At 39.6% G+C, this 17,878-nt stretch overlaps 1 protein-coding gene across 1 annotated transcript; it reads left to right on the top strand.

The window, feature by feature from the left end:
* The first annotated feature begins 13,900 nt into the window (after window positions 1-13,900).
* Window positions 13,901-17,353, top strand: nr0b1 (nuclear receptor subfamily 0, group B, member 1). Its single transcript, XM_039746248.1, has 2 exons — window positions 13,901-14,504; window positions 16,726-17,353. Exons 1-2 carry the CDS (start codon window positions 13,970-13,972, stop codon window positions 16,965-16,967), a joined length of 777 nt encoding a protein of 258 aa, XP_039602182.1. The 5' UTR covers window positions 13,901-13,969; the 3' UTR covers window positions 16,968-17,353.
* The last annotated feature ends 525 nt before the right edge of the window (window positions 17,354-17,878 follow it).

The following is a 17,878-nucleotide window of genomic DNA, read 5'->3' as shown; positions in this document are numbered from 1 at the left end:
AAAACCTGGAAATATAAATAAAATGTGTTCCTTTCAGCAATAACAAATCAAATCATTCAGTTGTCTTTGCTCATATGTCATTTTAGAGCTGGACGCCTGGCATCTTTTTTTGGCAGCAGGTTCGTTTCTGTTTGGTGTGAGGTTCTGTGTTGTGGAGATTCTCAGGATGGATTGCAGGTGTGCATCAGTAATCAGTGAGGCGACTCCTGTGTGCTGTTTTGTTAGTCTTTATCACTGAGAAGAGCTTCTCACACAGACATGTGCTAACAAACATGCACAAGGTTCGAGCCGCATGTAGACGGACTTTTTTTGTTCTTCAAGTCACCAAAGCGCCGTGCAAACTCAGTGCGCTCAGTTTATCAGCAAAGTGCGTATTTGGGAACACCGTAGTGACGACTTGGTTTAACATTACTTGGTAATAGGGAAAGTGGGGCAAGTGGTTGTGTCTCCCATAAAAGCAGCCTCAATTGAAATCACTTTGTGATTGTGCACGGGTAAAAACGTCCGCTGAAGTGTCAGATTCTTATTTAATTCTTCTGCTTTCTGTATCTTCTGCATTGCATTCAGGTCTTTCAGGTTACCCTGATGTTTTGTTTTATAGTGCCGTCTTAGATTAAATTCTGTAATTACAGCCACATTAGCTCCACAAATGAGACACACGGGTTCAGTAAACATATACTCAGCCTCCCATCGGTTTTAAAGGCTCTATTTTCAGAATCAACTTTTCTCTTCAGCATCGTGAGCTAGCTTCGCAATAACTTGCAGCATCTTAAGGTAGACTTGATTAACGCGGTAACTGTTCGGCAAGGCAGCTGAAGCGCTGCATTATGGGATCTGTAGTTTATTGTGTTACCAGCGCTTCATATACCCGGGCTTTAATAACAATAATACAGTATATAAAATGATCTCGGGCCGGATATAATTACACGCGGGCGGATGTGGCCCATGCCCTTGAGTTTGACACATATGGACTAAATAGAACTTGAAAAGATATATTTTTCAAATGTGATCGCAATTCAGATAGAGTTGACGCGCACTACAGCCTGCATGCCTCAATAAGTCATCCTCCCTTGCCCTTACTTTTTTACCGTTCATCTAATGAATACACTGAGTATGGCTTTACCAAAACAATCACTGATGGCGAATAAAGTATCCATTATTCGAGTATGTAGATCGGGTATATATATATATATATATATATATATATATATATTGTCACACACGTGAGTTGGAGGCAGTCAAAGAGCCCAAAGGTGAGTGAAATCTCGAGACAAGAATTTATCACGTGGTACTTACCTGAATCTCTTTCTACCTACAGAAAACTGGAAGAAAAATAAACCCATCCATTTTCAGTTCCAAAATGGCCGCGATGACATCACTTCCGGTTCCCATCCAATGACATCACTTCCGGTTCCACACTCAACTACTCCTGTCTGCTCACGATGACGTTGGTTCCGTGGTCCCGCCTCCAATCGTCACTTCCTGCCAACCATTTCCTCTCCCATCATCCCATCTGTTATTTAAACGCCATTTTGTTACCATGTATTCATTCATTCTGTACTGAAAAGTCATTCTGAATCAACCATTTTTCATTGGACGACAATATATCGATCCCCAAATCTTTTCTATTTTGAAAGACTCTTTATTTATTACATTGGCGTAGTCGGCAGGATACTTGTTCAACATGACAGAAGAACAGGACCTCAACGCTGTACTAAGTACAATTGTGGGAGATCTACAAACTCTGAAAATTCAGATGGGGGAAACCAGGACCCAATTGGCGGAAGCCGAGGCTCGCTCCGTGCTGGTGTACGGACGGAGGTAGCTCGGTCACAGCCAATTCAGTTAACCCCCTTGACTGAATCTGATGACATTGAGTCTTATTTTTTGATTTTTGAGCGTACCGCTAAGCGGAACGCGTGGCCGAGGTCGGAGTGGGCGTACCTACTGGCTCCCTATTTGAAGGGAACAGCGCAGAGGGCTTACTACGACTTAACTGAGGAGCAGGCGCCAATTATGATGCGCTAAAATTGGAGGTGTTCAAACGCTACGGCGCTTCACCAGAACAACAGGCGAGAGAGTGGAGGGAGTGGCAATTCGATCCAGAAAGGCCGTTAAGATCGCAGGGCTTTGAAGCCTGGGGCAAGGTGTGTCGCTGGCTACGGCCCGACATCAACTCCTCCCACAAAATGGCTGAGCTCCTTGCCTGCGAGACATTTGTACATGCCCTCCCTGACCACATCGCCCAACAAGTAAGAAAGCACAGTTACGAAGATATGGACACCTTAATCCAAATAGCGGAACGTCATTGGGCAGCCTGTAAATCAGGGCGGTCGGAAAGGTCCTCTCGCCGAACCCAACAGATACGTGGGGCAGCTCCTGAGCCCCCTCGACAAACTCCCGAACCTGCCGTTCGTAGAAGGGACAGACTAGCCGGTCCCCCTCGCTGTTTCAAGTGTGGGGAGATCGGACATCTGTCCCCGAACTGTGCCTACGAGCCTATGGATTGCTCGGTAGTAAGGGGAGAAAGGTACTGTGCCACAGTGATTAATCCTCTGTCTCTTCCATATACAGGTGCAGTTATTATAAATGGCAGAAAGGTAAGGGCAATGTTTGATTCCGGGAGTAACATTTCCATTGTTGCTACCCGATACGTATTACCGCAACAGTGGACTCAAGGGAAAACCAGTCTAAAATGTATACATGGGGATATTAAATATTATAAACAGCCAGGTGTGTAATATCAGTAGCTCATAAATTAACCAGTATGGCTATGGCTGTATTACCCGATCCCCCTTTTCCAGTCATATTAGGAAGAGATTGGAATAAAATTAACAGCGGTAATAACGTAATGCATCTAATAAGAATTTGGGCTTAGTGATGGAGAATAATGCTCCGACTGCCTCCACGCCGTGTCCCTCAGTAGCACGGATCCATACGGGTACCCAGTGCGAAAGTTTTGATGTCCCATCGTCCTCTGCGGGAGCTGATACAGTCGACGAGAAGACGAGAGACAGTAGCCCCTCCCATTGAACTCGAAAGAGATCCTATACAAAACTTAACGTCCCAGTTCCTATTAACTCCATCGTCATTTAAAAGAGAACAATGGAATGACGATTCATTAAAAAATGCTAGAAATGCAGTAGTATCTACTGACGGTTATACAAACCTAGATCCCATGCCACCGATGCCGTTCTTTGTAATTAAAAATGATTTATTATATAGAGTGGCAGAACACGAGGGTGAAGTGCGGGCTTTGTTGTTAATTCCACGTACTTTTCGCAAAGGTATGTGAATTAGCACATGCCCACCTTCTAGGAGCCCATTTAGGCTCCGAAAAAACTTTGGAGAGGATAAAACTCAGATTTTATTGGCCGGGAGTTAATGAGGAGGTCAGGCGATTTTGCACTTCATGCCGGAGTGTCAACTTCGCCAGATACCCAGAAGGTCTAAAGCTCCTCTTATTCCCCTTCCCCTGATTGACATCCCGTTTGAACGAGTTGGTATTGATCTCGTTGGTCCATTAGAACCCTCGTTAAAAGGTTTTAAATATATTCTAGTTCTAGTAGATTATGCCACTCGCTTTCCAGAAGCTGTTCCGTTGCGCTCAGCTAATTCAAAAAATATCGCACGGGAATTAGTAGGGATATTCGCGTGTTGGGATCCCCAAGGAGGTCTTAACAGATCAAGGGACTCCTTTCACTTCAGAAACGTTCAGGAAGTGGCCAAATTACTCAGGATAAAACATCTGAAAACATCGGTTTATCATCCCCAAACTGATGGATTGGTTGAACGCTTTAATCAGACGTTAAAACAGATGTTACGCAAGGTAGTTAACGAGGACGGAAGAAACTGGGATCAGTTGCTTCCTCTCGCTTTGTTTGCCTATCGGAAGTCCCTCAAACCTCAACAGGATTTTCTCCTTTTGAATTATTTATGGAAGGCAACCCAGGGGCTTTTGGACATGTTAAAAGAAGGATGGGAGGAGGAGGTACTCCCTACTTCAAATATTCTTGAATATATCGCAATTACGCGATAGACTAGAGAAGATCAGACCTATCCTAAAAGAGAATTTAGAAAAGCGCAAGCAGCACAGTCACGTTATTATAATAGAAACACCACCATTCGAATTTGTCCCGGTGATCGTGTTATGGTATTAGTCCCAACCTCTCATTATAAATTATTAGCTCATTGGCAAGGACCGTATGAAATTAAAGAAAGAAAAGGTCTCGTCGACTATTTAGTTAAACAACCTAATCGTCGACCGACCGAAAGAGTATACCATATTAATTTGCTGAAACCGTGGAAGGAAAGGGAACCCGATCCCTCCTCCGGACAGCCTAGTTCACTTTTATGTCCTGTGCCAAACTTAATTTTGGTTCCAATTTGACTCCAGAACAGCGACAAGATCTCGAAAAGGCTATCTTGTCTGTACCGAGGTGGTGGATGAATTACCTGGACGTACTGCGTTGATTGCGCGATATTATTACGGACCCTGGAGTGATTGTCAGGGAGAGACCTTACAGACTCCGGAGGCAAAGAAAGGAAGTGGAATTGGAAATTAGGCGAATGCTGGATTTAGGGGTTATCAAGAAAGCTATAGCCCTTGGTCTAGTCCAATTGTTCTAGTTTCTAAGCCCGATGGGTCTTGGAGGTTCTGTAATGACTTTCGACGACTCAATCGGGTCTCCAAATTTGATGCGTATCCGATGCCGCGAGTGGATGATCTGCTCGATCGGCTAGGAAGCGCTCAATTCTAACTACCCTTGACATGACAAAAGGGTATTGGCAAATTCCTTTAACGGATTCTGCAAAGAAAAACCGCATTTAGCACTCCCAGCGGACATTGGCAATACCGGTCCTTCCTTTTGGTTTGCACGGCGCCAGCTACTTTTCAACGCCTGGTAGACACACTGCTACGGTCCCACAATTCCTATTGTGCGCCTACCTAGATGACGTTGTCATCTATTCCAGCACGTGGAAGGATCATGTATGGCAGGTGAAAACGGTACTTTCCACACTGGCAGCTGCAGGACTTCGTATTAACCCAAAGAAATGTTTCTTTGGATTAAGAGAAGCCAAATATTTGGGCTACCTAGTGGGGGGGGGTGTCGTGAAACCACAATGTCTTAAAATTGATGCCATCATAAATTGGCCCCGTCCGATAAATAAGCGGCAAGTACAGGCATTTTGGGATTAGCTGGTTACTATCGCCGCTTTGTGCCACATTTCTCAGAAATTGCTGCCCTTATCTAATTTGACAAAGAAACGGGCACCTATAAAAGTGGTATGGGATGATACAGTAGATAAAGCATTTTGTGACTTGAAATTGGCCCTTACATCAGCACCTTTATTAAAATCCCTGATTTTTCTCTTCCTTTATTCTCCAGACCGATGCATCGGCCACAGGATTGGGTGCCGTGTTGAGCCAATGTGTCGAGGGTGCTGAACACCCCGTTATGTATCTGAGCCGGAAACTGCTGGACCGTGAGATGAAGTATGCTGCGGTGGAGCGAGAGGCCCTGGCGATTAAGTGGGCTATTACATCGTTGAGGTACTACCTATTGGGGCGGAATTCACTCTGGTGACAGACCATGCCGCTTTACAGTGGATGTCCCTTCATCGAGTCGAATCCTCGTGTCACTAGGTGGTTTTGGATCTCCAACCATATCGTTTTAGCGTTACTTATCGAAGGGTTCCTTGCAGGCCAACGCAGATGCTCTCTCCCGGATTCACGACCTCTCGGTGCAGGTCGCCCGACCGGATGGGTCTGGGCTGAGGGGGGGGTCATGTCACACACGTGCGAGTTGGAGGCAGTCAAAGAGCCCAAAGGTGAGTGAAATCTCGCGAGACAAGAATTTATCACGTGGTACTTACCTGAATCTCTTTCTACCTACAGAAAACTGGAAGAAAAATAAACCCATCCATTTTCAGTTCCAAAATGGCGCGATGACATCACTTCCGGTTCCCATCCAATGACATCACTTCCGGTTCCACACTCAACTACTCCTGTCTGCTCACGATGACGTTGGTTCCGTGGTCCCGCCTCCAATCGTCACTTCCTGCCAACCATTTCCTCTCCCATCATCCCATCTGTTATTTAAACGCCATTTTGTTACCATGTATTCATTCATTCTGTACTGAAAAGTCATTCTGAATCAACCATTTTTCACTTTGTCTGGACGACAATATATGGGGACGATCCCCAAATCTTTTTCTATTTTTGAAAGACTCTTTATTTATTACATATATATATATATATATATATATATATATATACCGCGTATCGCAGGAGAAGTAGTGTGTTAAAAAGGTAGAAAAGAAAAGGGAACATTTTAAAAATAACGTAACATGACTGTCAATATACAGTATTTGTTTTGTGTGTGTTACTGAGTGTTGCTGTCATCAAGGATTTGATTATCATTATTTCTTTCAATCAGGTTCGTATTTGTAGGATGTGTTGTGTTCAAGTTACATTCCGTGTTTGTCAATCGTTGTAAAGATGACAGGTTTCATTCATCGATTCGTTTCTTACTGCATCAATAAACAGCTCGCTTCTTCTTTATCTGAGACCTGACACACTGCATGCACGGGTTTTTTACACTGTCTTCCTTTAGCGGACATTGACTTTTCCAACGTGTGCTTTGTTTCCGCAGTAGTTGGATTTATGAATATGCTTGTATGTATGAGACGCTTCATATTTTTTGCTGCCTTTTCAATTGTGTAATTCGGTTTTTGTTCAGCGCTCTTTGGATCTGTTGCTTTTATCTCTGCACTGCGCCAGTTCACGTGAGCCGCCGTGTACATGCATCGAAGGTTCCCAGCTGTGCTGGTGCCATCTGGTGCTATGTTCGTGGCTGTATTTAATGTTACCTTAGTCCTGGCACTTGAAACTTTCTCTCGCAGTTTCGCTGAGTTTGTGTCAAACACCACCCTGACCATCTCATCTTCCTCTCCATAAGCACAGTCCTTAACCCGTGAATATTTAGTGGCAGTTTGCTATTGGATTGCCGCTGACGGACGGCCTTATATGGGCAGGCACTAAATTACAAACGCCAGCGGCAGCCTGTCTATGAACTTAATTTAAAGTGTAGGTTTACACCGTACTTTGTTTCCGAAGTAGCAGAACTCATCAATATGGTTGTATATGTCACCGCCGCTTCTTATTGTTTCGCTGCCTTCTCAATTATATAATGCATGTTTTCTTCAGCGCTTTTTGAGGTCTTCCTGGTTTTCTATGTACTGCGTGATTACGTGGGAGGCGTGATGATGTCACACGAAACTCCGCCCCCACGGCGTTGAAGCTCATCTCCATTACAGTAAATGGGGAAAAACTGCTTCCAGTTATGACCATTACGCGTAGAATTTCGATATAAAACCTGCCCAACTTTTGTAAGGAAGCTGTAAGGAATGAACCTGCCAAATTTCAGCCTTCCACCCACACGGGAAGTTGGAGAATTAGTGATGAGTCAGTGAGTGAGTGAGTGAGTGAGTGAGTGAGTGAGTGAGTGAGTGAGTGAGGGCTTTGCCTTTTATTAGTATAGATAACTTGCTTTGTAAGTTGTCTGCTAAATAAATAATTAATCAAACAATGGGATGCTGCTGCCTGGTCTGTTTTAATTTGCATCTGATCATTTTCATACTATCTAAATCTGACAAATTACAACCAAAAAGGTTTTAATGGTTTAAAATAGTGAGCAACCGCCTGCTACCCAGGAAAATCTATTGGCAATGAACTGCCTAAATTAAACTGATGACACCTCAAGTTCAGAATTGAATGTCTTTGAGGTAGAAAGGGACAAGCCACAATTACATGGGAAGAATACGCAGACTACACAGACTGCGTGACTGTAGCCATACTCAATATAGTGTGACAAGGTGTTTCCTGGTCAGTTTGAGGTCAGCAAACATTTGGAAAAACAATTTTCCATGAATTAAGAGACATTCTGTTCTAGAGCACTCATAGCAGTGGAACAGTGTGTGATGCCCATGTTGCCCACATCTGGCATTACCTCTTTGAACACAGGACATTGACAGTCTTAGACCAAGATGGACTAGGATGAATGAGGACACACAACAACTAGAAATGGTGCTAAAAGTGCTTAGTGTTTTTTTTTTCACAACAAAGTCTTCCAAATAAAAAATGCAATGCAGCTATTGTCTTTAAATAAATAAATAACCCATAAGAAAAAGCAGTGTCTTGGTGGAGGTTAAAATCTTAACAGGTTAAAATCACAGTTAAAACAGTCAAGCTCAATTCCTTTAAAAAAAACTACAAGTTTCAGTGCCTTCTTCTCATTCCATGTCTCTGAATGGCAATGAGGAAACTGGTCTGGGTCCATGTGCAGTATCTAACAGCTGACACACACACACGTGATTAGGGGACAGCTAAAGAGCTTAAATAAACGTAATTCCATGCCTGACCAGGGGGCGGTGAAGTGCACTGATTCTTCATCTCAATTTTTTGCAGACCATTCTCAAGAAGTCATGCCCAGTTCTGGCCAACCAATGACGTCACTGCTGGTTCTGGCCCTGATTACATCACTTCCTCTACTTGCATTTAAAGGCAGCAGTCAGTTCTGTTTTGGACTCAGTCGTGTGAACATGTCTGTTCTTTTTGATTGATTTTGCAGCTGGGAAATATTATATGGGTGGCTGCCCCAAACCTTTCCAATGACTCTTTGTCATTCTTGTGACACAGCCAATTTCCTTATTAACAGTTTTGGGTTCACTCAGCTTTGCATTCACATGCACCTACTCCAATGGAGCCCAAGTGAACTGTTTTTATTTTAAACACCCACACACTGCCACAGCCCCCTAATGTGCAACACCACCAGCACTATCTCAAATTGAAAAGTGTGTTTAGCAGTCGTTTGGGTATGTGAAAAGTCCTCTGCTTACTTCTAGGAGCCGTGTTGTGAGCTGATGACATGCTCATCCAAAAGGACTTTTTTTTATTAACAGACCAGGAAATGAAGGTGAAAATGGAAAAAGGAGACTAGAACTCTAAACCTAACATGGGCCAAAAGTTTTTACCTGGAATTCTTATGTGGAATCCAAACCACAGTACAAAAAAATGAGAGAAAAATGTGAGTTTTTAAATCATTGAAAACATCCTAGCTACCTTGAATTATTTTCCCTAATTTCACTAACACAATTCTAAAATGTTTTTCTTTTATCTTTTTAACCATATACTTATATGACACAATAACTGCATCAGCAGCTAAAATAACAGCAGCAATTCTGACATCATGCACAGTGTTGCCTTAGGCGCATATGTCCAGCAATTATGCTTTTTCCAATAACCAAAATAACAAAAACCTGGAAGGAACAGAAAATGGCACTGATGTGACATCATCAGTGTAGTGCTTAAAAATAATAACAATTATGAAATATAGGTTTCGTGAGAAAATAAATGCATAAAATAATCATTTAGACAAATAATTTGGATTCATGGCAATCTAGACTCCTTCACTATTCACAAAGATCACAAATCCCTTGTGCCTCAGATAAATTACAAGGATAAATAAGGATCCTAAAGCTGTGCTACTCAGATCCCTGGGACTTTTGATGAGGACAATATGGTACAACCTTGTACCTACATAGGTGTCTGGAAAGCGGCTGTCTAGACACCTCTATGACTATCAGAAACCTAGAAGTGTCAAAGCTGGTGTGTGAAGTACAAACAGATGAGGATTTCAGACATGAAACATGGCATTGTTCTTTGTCAAATTTTGAGCAAATGAAGTAGCTGACCAACAAGGATCCCAATATACAGGTGTTTGATCAAAGCATCCCAGGAAAATATCGACACACACACAGTGATTCCTCCCCTGAGAAAAACAAACTCACCACATCCAAAGGCTTTATGTTGCTTGGCAACAGAATGGTTCCATCACAGAACCATGTGCAATGAGCTACTGCAAAAATTGCATGACGGGCATCAAGGTTTTGTTATGTGTATAGGGTGGGCTTATTTGACTATATGGCAGCCTGAGAGATGAGCTTGTCGAAAATGTTAAGAGAGAAAACCAGCTCAAGAGAAAGAACACATATCTTCAATGTTATTGAAAAGAATAACCACAAACTCTTGTGAGTATAGTAAGAAGTATTACCTTGCCTTTGCTGCTTATATCTCATGCTACTTGGAAACTGTACACCTTCGAAATCTGAAAAATGAAACTAACTGTAACTGAGTGAAAAAAACATATGGTGATTTCCATAGTAATTGCAGTATTTTGATTTCCATGTTAACTTGCAATGCAAAATTAGGGGGAAGCCATTTCAGACATATTTCTGTGGATCAGGACTTATCAGCACACACTTTCCTCAGTTTAGGAAATACAGAAAGGGCAGCTCAAACAGCCAAAAACATCATTATGCTTTTCTCATATTAATGAGTTACATATTAACTCCACATCAAATAGTCTCATGCCCTGCACAGCTCATGCTAAGATGCCAAATCAAAACAACTGTGCTGACACTGGAGATGATTCTAAACACAAGATGGACAGACTTGAGAATTTTCAGGACAACAAATATAACTGCAAACAGAATTGCATATGATAAATGACATTATTCTCACCCATTTCTAACTTCCAGTTCAGGAGAGAAGATTACAGTAAAGATGAATGGAAACACAGGCTAGATTAACACTACAACTGTGCTTCAATAAAATTCAGCTCTGCATAGATGCCAGATCAATAATGGACATGGTCTTCATCTACTTCCACTCTTGAGTCTCCACTTGATCACAAAGTGGAAGCAAAAAATAACACGAGGATCCTGTTTAAGGATCTTCTGGTTACCATATAGCATTCTACCTGAGTTAGAATAATTCACAGTAGTTATGAAGATGAGCAGCAATTTATGTGGAAAACCCTCTGGTTGGATAATTGTTGTAGAAAGTAAAAACACAGTGACAGTCTAAACTGACAAATCTTTGATGTTTATTAAGCTGCCAAGTTGTTTTGCATTAAAAGAAAAAAAAAACAAAAGAAAGGGAGATATAATATAATGTAATATAGCACCTTATGTGCACCACTTACATATATACTGTATATATATGCTCTGCTGTAACGCCAATAGACGAAATCTGAAAACTACCACTTTTAAAGGTTTGTGTTTAACCTAATTTGGAACTACATTCTGTTTTTCTTAGAAGAAACCTTGTACACCAACACCCCACCACTATCTTTGTTCTGTCTCTTACTCTGCTCAATAAGTGCCAGGTATATTTGAAACTCCAAAAGGACACTCCTAAAGTGAATTATTATATATTATACAAGGCAACCACCAAATGACTCGGTACAATTCAAGGCACCCAAAGAGTTAAAACGTAGAAACACTGAACAATTTATGTCAAAAGTGTGTTTTGGTTTAATTACATGTGTTCCAGCAGCCTGTTTATAAAGGAAATGAACATACAGACTGTTTTTTCAACACCCTCATCTGGATGTGCAAAGATAGATAGATAGATAGATAGATAGATAGATAGATAGATAGATAGATAGATAGATAGATAGATAGATAGATAGATAGATAGATAGACTATATACTCAGTAACAAATAAACAGACACCTGTATTATAGCTCAAAATAAGAATATTGCACTGAGAACTCAAAGCCTTTTTACTTTGAAGGTTACAAATTGTTTGACATTGCACATTCAGTTTTTCTTTAAGCGCAACCCTGAGGCTGTTCATTATAAAATATTAAATGGTTGTCTCTATGAATTTTTTTTCACCAGGCAATGTTAACTCTTGACAAATGTTATGGGGCTATTGAGTCATAACTTCATTATTCATTGACTCACAGTTAAATCAATAATACTGTACAGATGTCAAGGTTAAAGTCAGTCCTTGCAGGAAGTCATTTTTTGCAGAAAAAAATTATAGTTTCTGAAGGAGAAACATATTTTTTGTTAAAGATTCATTTAAAAGGCAAAATATACCAAATTTTGTTTGAGCTTCAATGGAAATGGTTCCAGTGCAAAATTGCTAAAGTTCAATATCTTAATTTGCAACATACCTCTCAGTTAGTGCCCTTATTTACTGTACATGCTGCTGTCTTAATAGTCACAAAATAAAAATAATAATAATAAAGTGGCAATGGAATTAAAAAAAAGGTCCTGGCCTCATTTGTTTCAGCCATGGAAGAGAAAATATATTAACACAGAAGTTTTACATTTGTAAAACATATAAACTGTAAACACATTGAATTTCATCCATCCATCCATTATCCAACCCACTATATCCTAACTACAGGGTCACAGGAGCCAATCCCAGCCAACACAGGGCACAAGGCAGGAAACAAACCACAGCAGGGCACACACACTAGGGACAATTTAGAACTGCCAATCCACCTAACCTGCAAGTCTTTGGACTGTGGGAGGAAATTGGAATACCCAGAGGAAACCCATGCAGACACAGGGAGAACATGCAAACTCCACACAAGGTGGACCTGAGAAGCGAACCCGGGTCTCCTAACTGCAAGGCAGCAGCGCTACCCACTGTACCACCCCTCATTGAATTTAAAATGTGCAATTTATTTCCTACTGAAAACTTTTAAAGTGTATGGTGAATGAATTGTTGATATTTAATAGCACTATAAACACTGACAATGCATTACTTAAACGTTTTTTAAAAAGTTACATAGTGCATAATTTAAATGAATGTAATCTGTAATAATATAGTTGTTATTAAAATGACAAATATACAATATGTACCATATACTCTTAAAACTACATTCCATCATTCTTTGCTGGAACTCATAGAACTGTTGCTTGACAAAACTCCATTTCATTTTGAGAAGGGTTTTTTTTTTTGCCTAAGTTGGTTCTTTATGTTTTGAAAACTTCCTAATATGTAGAAAAATGAAAAACTTAAATCTTTGATGTGTGCTATGCTAAATAACAGGACACTAACAGATTAAAAAAAACCTGGGCTTAGCCAGTCATTGAATGCAGCAGGAGTCATTTTAAACACTTGACCCATTTCTATTCCACAGAGCTGTTACCATCTAATCCTGTGGCTATTTACTGTAGGAGCCTGTTAAAGATCTTAATTGCTAATCATCTGTGTGTAGTGATCTAATAAACAAAACGTGAAGAAGCAACATTGTTACGTGCTACCTTGAGAGATTCGTTAGACTACTCGTGTGACTGTCGACTATTAGCTTTAAATAAAAATGTGAAGTATTTAACTAACACGTATAGGATTAGAGACGTGTCTGTTTTGCCATCTCTAAGTTTATTACATAAACACTGCAAGCTGTACTATTAGAATGACGTCCAAAACAATCAAAGATCTGGCTGCATGTACAGTAGGTTCTCTGTCATCATCGTATGTTGGTCTTAACGTGAATCGGATTTATAGTATGTTCTTGAGTTGCGGCTGCAACTTAAAGTCGCAGTTTATGGAGGATCAGTTAGACCTCTGTACATTGCCTAAGGGCGCAGATCTTCTCAAATCAGTCAAAACTGCCAACTTCTAAAGTTCAAATCCTGCATTCACCATATCTTGTATAGTGAATGGAAAACTTTATTCTAAATAATATGTAGTACTGAGACGCTGCTTTGACACTAAACGTGTAAAACATTTTATAACTGAGAAATTGTTTTAGTGGAACAAGTTGTTTCACATTAGTCTTGCAAAAGATAACAGCTTATATTTACTTCGCTTAAAAACGGCGATCAGAAAAAGTGATGAATTTCTAGATTTGATTTTCGAAGTTACTTTTTATATCTGGAACTGTGTGCAGGCGTGAGCAGCTCCAGAGCTCCATCTATCAGTTCCTTGCAAGTCTTGAGAGGTGTGTCTGCGAGGCGGGGGGAGTGTGGGGGAAAAAGGTCTTTCCTGGTTCTTAGCCTTTATAGATTTTAGGAAGAAAGTATAAATATATCTGGCTCGGCGATAGGCACGCAAAGACGAACGCTTAAATACTGCTAAAAAGCAAGCCTGTTCGTTACAATGGCCAGCTCTGACAGCTGTCACTGTAGCGGCAGGAAGCAAAACAGCATCCTCTACAGCATTTTGAAAAATGACAGCCAAGCCGAAATACAACAGCACCAGACTCTTCAGCAGCAGGTTTGCTCTTGCGGATCTAAGAAAAACGTAGCTCTTACATGCCCGCAGGTCACCTGCAAGGCTGCATCTGCTGTTTTGGTAAAGACGCTGAAGTTCATTAAGAACCTGCCATGCTTTCAGGAGCTGCCCGGAGAAGATCAGTTGGTACTGGTTCGCAACTGCTGGGCACCGCTTCTGGTTCTTGGATTGGCACAAGACCGCGTGGACATTGAGACTATAGAGACCCCAGAACCAAGTATGTTACAAAAGATTTTAACTGGGGGGCAGGAAGACTCTAGAGAATCTCTCCATGTCAACGAGCAGCATATCTCGACGACAAAGATCCAAGATATAAAGTCATTTTTAAGCAAGTGCTGGGCTCTGGACATTAGTACAAAGGAATATGCTTACCTCAAAGGGGCAATCCTGTTTAATCCAGGTGGGTGTCCCATGAACTTCATATATATATATATATATATATATATATATATATATATATATATATATATATATATATATATATATATATATATATATATATATATATATATAATATAATATATTAATAATAGTAATTATGTTATTGTTACGTGTTTATACAATAGCGTTTTTATTTTATGTATGTAGAGTTCCTGTAACCAAAAAAGTGGCCAACAAAGATGATCAAAATGGTTTAATTCGTTGTTCAGAAAATAACAAAAGCATTACAGCCAGTGCAAAACGTTGGACAGTAAAACACGTGGAATAAACTCAGAACACAGAATAGAAACGGGATAAGTAATTGCCAGAAGAGCAAGCTAAAATATATAGACACGCCAAAAGAAGAAGGGCAAAAGGCTGCATGAGATGAAAAAAAGAATATTTATAATAAAGTTTAACAGGATGGAAGCAGTATAGCCTAATAATTGATCTGAGTAAGATTTAGTGTTTTATGCCTTGTTGGTCTATAACGTATGTATGAAATTAAAAAAAAAAATAGCTTTAGAAATGAAATATAAACGAGTGCAAAGTTGTTCGAATTAACGACAGAGTCGGTTTCATTTCTAGACTAGCACTCGTCTAAAGAAAATAAAATATAACACTTTAATAGACTGCGCGACGTGTGAGCCGTTTGGTTCTTCGTGACTCGTACAACTGAAGCCTGGAGAATCGCATAGATTTCGGGCAGTAAAAAGCACCTTTCAAGATGTATCATTGCTGATGCCCTTATAGTTTCCTTTATTTCATGCAATCAGCAGCACCGATCAAAAATAACATTTGTTATTCTACACGTAAATTAAAGTGCCATTTTAGAGTGCTGGCGCAAATTGAACTGAGTTTGTAATGTTATATCGCGTATAGATGTAAAAAAAAGTTATTCAAACAACGTATCCAAAATAATTCAGGGACTAAACTGTTATAACTGTATATACGTCGGCTGGGTGACATGTTCGGTTTAAAACAACGTGTCTAAGTGTGCGCTTCACCTTCCTGGTAAAAGATTTCAGACTGAGCAGAGGGGCTATCAGTGCCGTATGACTGTCGAGGTAATGAGTAAAGAAGACCTTTTTAACATAAATAATAATATAATTATAATATAGTTGATCTTTCTAAAGATGCATATGTCGTTTAACAGTGAGTCAGAAAGGTCGAAAACAAGTGCACACTTAACTTTCAGCATCCCCAATAACACTGAACTGAGAACCGACGTGGACTAAAGACCCACACAACGAAGGGGAGATTGACACCCCATTCCAAAGGTTACAAAAAAGGCTTTTAATTGGCCACATTAACATTTACAACTGATCAAAATTTAAATCGAATTGATTAATAACGGATTTTATTTATATATATTTAAGGCCCCCAATCAGTATCAACGGAGCAGGACAGCAGCAGTCTATCAATATAAAACACAATTATGAACTAATTTTTGACTCGACAACGATTCATAAAAAATACACTTGTTACTTATTTTACACAATGCGTCGTTTTTGTGAACATTTTACAAGAAGCATTGCAAGAGATGTAACTTTTGAGTTTCAACATAATCGAATCACAAAAATACATTTAAAAGTAAATTATGGCATCTTGTATCAATTGAGGATATTTAAGACTTTTAGTAAAGCACTAGCGTGTAGTGTAATATAAGAGAATTGCGCAGAAAATTAATTAATTAATGAAAAATTATATTCTGACACCTGTCGTATCGGTAATGAGGGACATGATGTCAGAGAGGAGCGGGGTTTTTAACTGACCACTCTAAACTGGCGCCTCGTCCAGGACTGGCATATGCTGAAGTTCAATTCACCCCTTAATTAAAAAAACAAAAAACAAAAAAAAAAAAAAACAATGACTGGATAGTTAACGCAGAATAAGAATATTCAAGTAGACCGTATCGTGAAACTAACGTGTGCTGGTAATGAGTATAAGCACAAATGTCACAGAATATTTGTTTTCTTTCATTAAAATGTACTGTTATCGTTTCATTATTGCGCTTTGGTTATTTATTACATTTCCTTGTGACAACCGCTTTATCTTTTTGAAATCTAATTTAACCAAACTCCACTACAGGGTTGTTTACAGTTCTGGAGTACAGTTCAAATTCGAATATTTTTGGGAAATCGCAGAAACCCAGCTACTCTGTCTGCAGAGCATTAATCTGCTTGATGTCTTTTCTTTAGATCTGCCAGGTCTGCGCCATACACCTTACATTCGAGGACTGCAGAGCGAAGCACAGCGGGCGCTGAACGAGTATGTCAGAATGATCCACCGGGAGGACCTTACAAGATTTGCAAAACTGATCATTGCTCTGTCTTTGCTCCGTTCCTTCACCCCTAATGTTGTGACTGAACTGTTTTTTAGACCCATCATTGGGAACGTGAATATGGACGATTTACTCCTAGAGATGTTTTATGCCAAATAAACTCTTGTTGTACCGGAGAAAAAGCTTGTTGTATAAAAACAGTTATGGGCGCTTAAAAAGCTCAAGGTTACTAAACTTATTTCTTTTTACATAGACGTTATTTTTGTATATCAAATAAAAAAAATTCAAAAAACTTAACGTAGGTTATTTGTCATACAGTGTGTTCATCGTGGCGTTTAAAGCAGTGCTTGTTCTTCATTCTGCCGACTCCTATCCGTGATTTCCATGGCTAGCCTACTGCGTTTAAAGTATGATGCCAGTCATTATTTTTATTATGCTTTTTCTGTGTAGAGTTAGAGCGTGGTATGCCAAAGTCATTAAAACTTTTAAAATGTTGTAGTTTGACATCAAGATGGCTACATTTGAAGAGCTTATTAAACAATTCAAGTAAATACAAAATCATTTAACATTTTGCTTAAACATGTTTTGCAGATCACTGTATTCCGATGTAATGCCAACTGAAGATGTAGTATCACGTTTGCATTATTTTGAAAGGGCATATTTTAAAGACTAAATAGCTTTTCAGCCATAATGAAACTGAAAATAACGTTAAAAAACTCCCATATAAATGAAACTGAAGTTTTGTGAAATAATAAATCATCCATTGATTAAATTTGTGAACTCGCTTGGTAACTTTTCGGGATCGCAGAATTTTTTTCCTTTGAAGTGTCATTGTCTGAAACAAAACAAGGGCGACATCTAGTGGCCAATTTAAAAACTACATCCTAGCCTCTGTTAACCATTTTTCGGGAGCATTTTTAGAATCTGCATAATTTAAAAGTTAATATACTCTCATATTGCTTTAATTAACAAAAAATTATATTCAAATTAATAATATAGTTATTTGTAAAGATGCATATGTCATTTTACAGCCAGTCTGCAAGGAAAAAGCAAGTGCACACTTAACTTTC

This window comes from Polypterus senegalus, chromosome 2, assembly GCF_016835505.1.
Source record: "Polypterus senegalus isolate Bchr_013 chromosome 2, ASM1683550v1, whole genome shotgun sequence".
NCBI classification, from domain to species: Eukaryota; Metazoa; Chordata; class Cladistia; order Polypteriformes; family Polypteridae; genus Polypterus; species Polypterus senegalus.
This window is presented reverse-complemented; position numbering and strand designations above follow the sequence as displayed.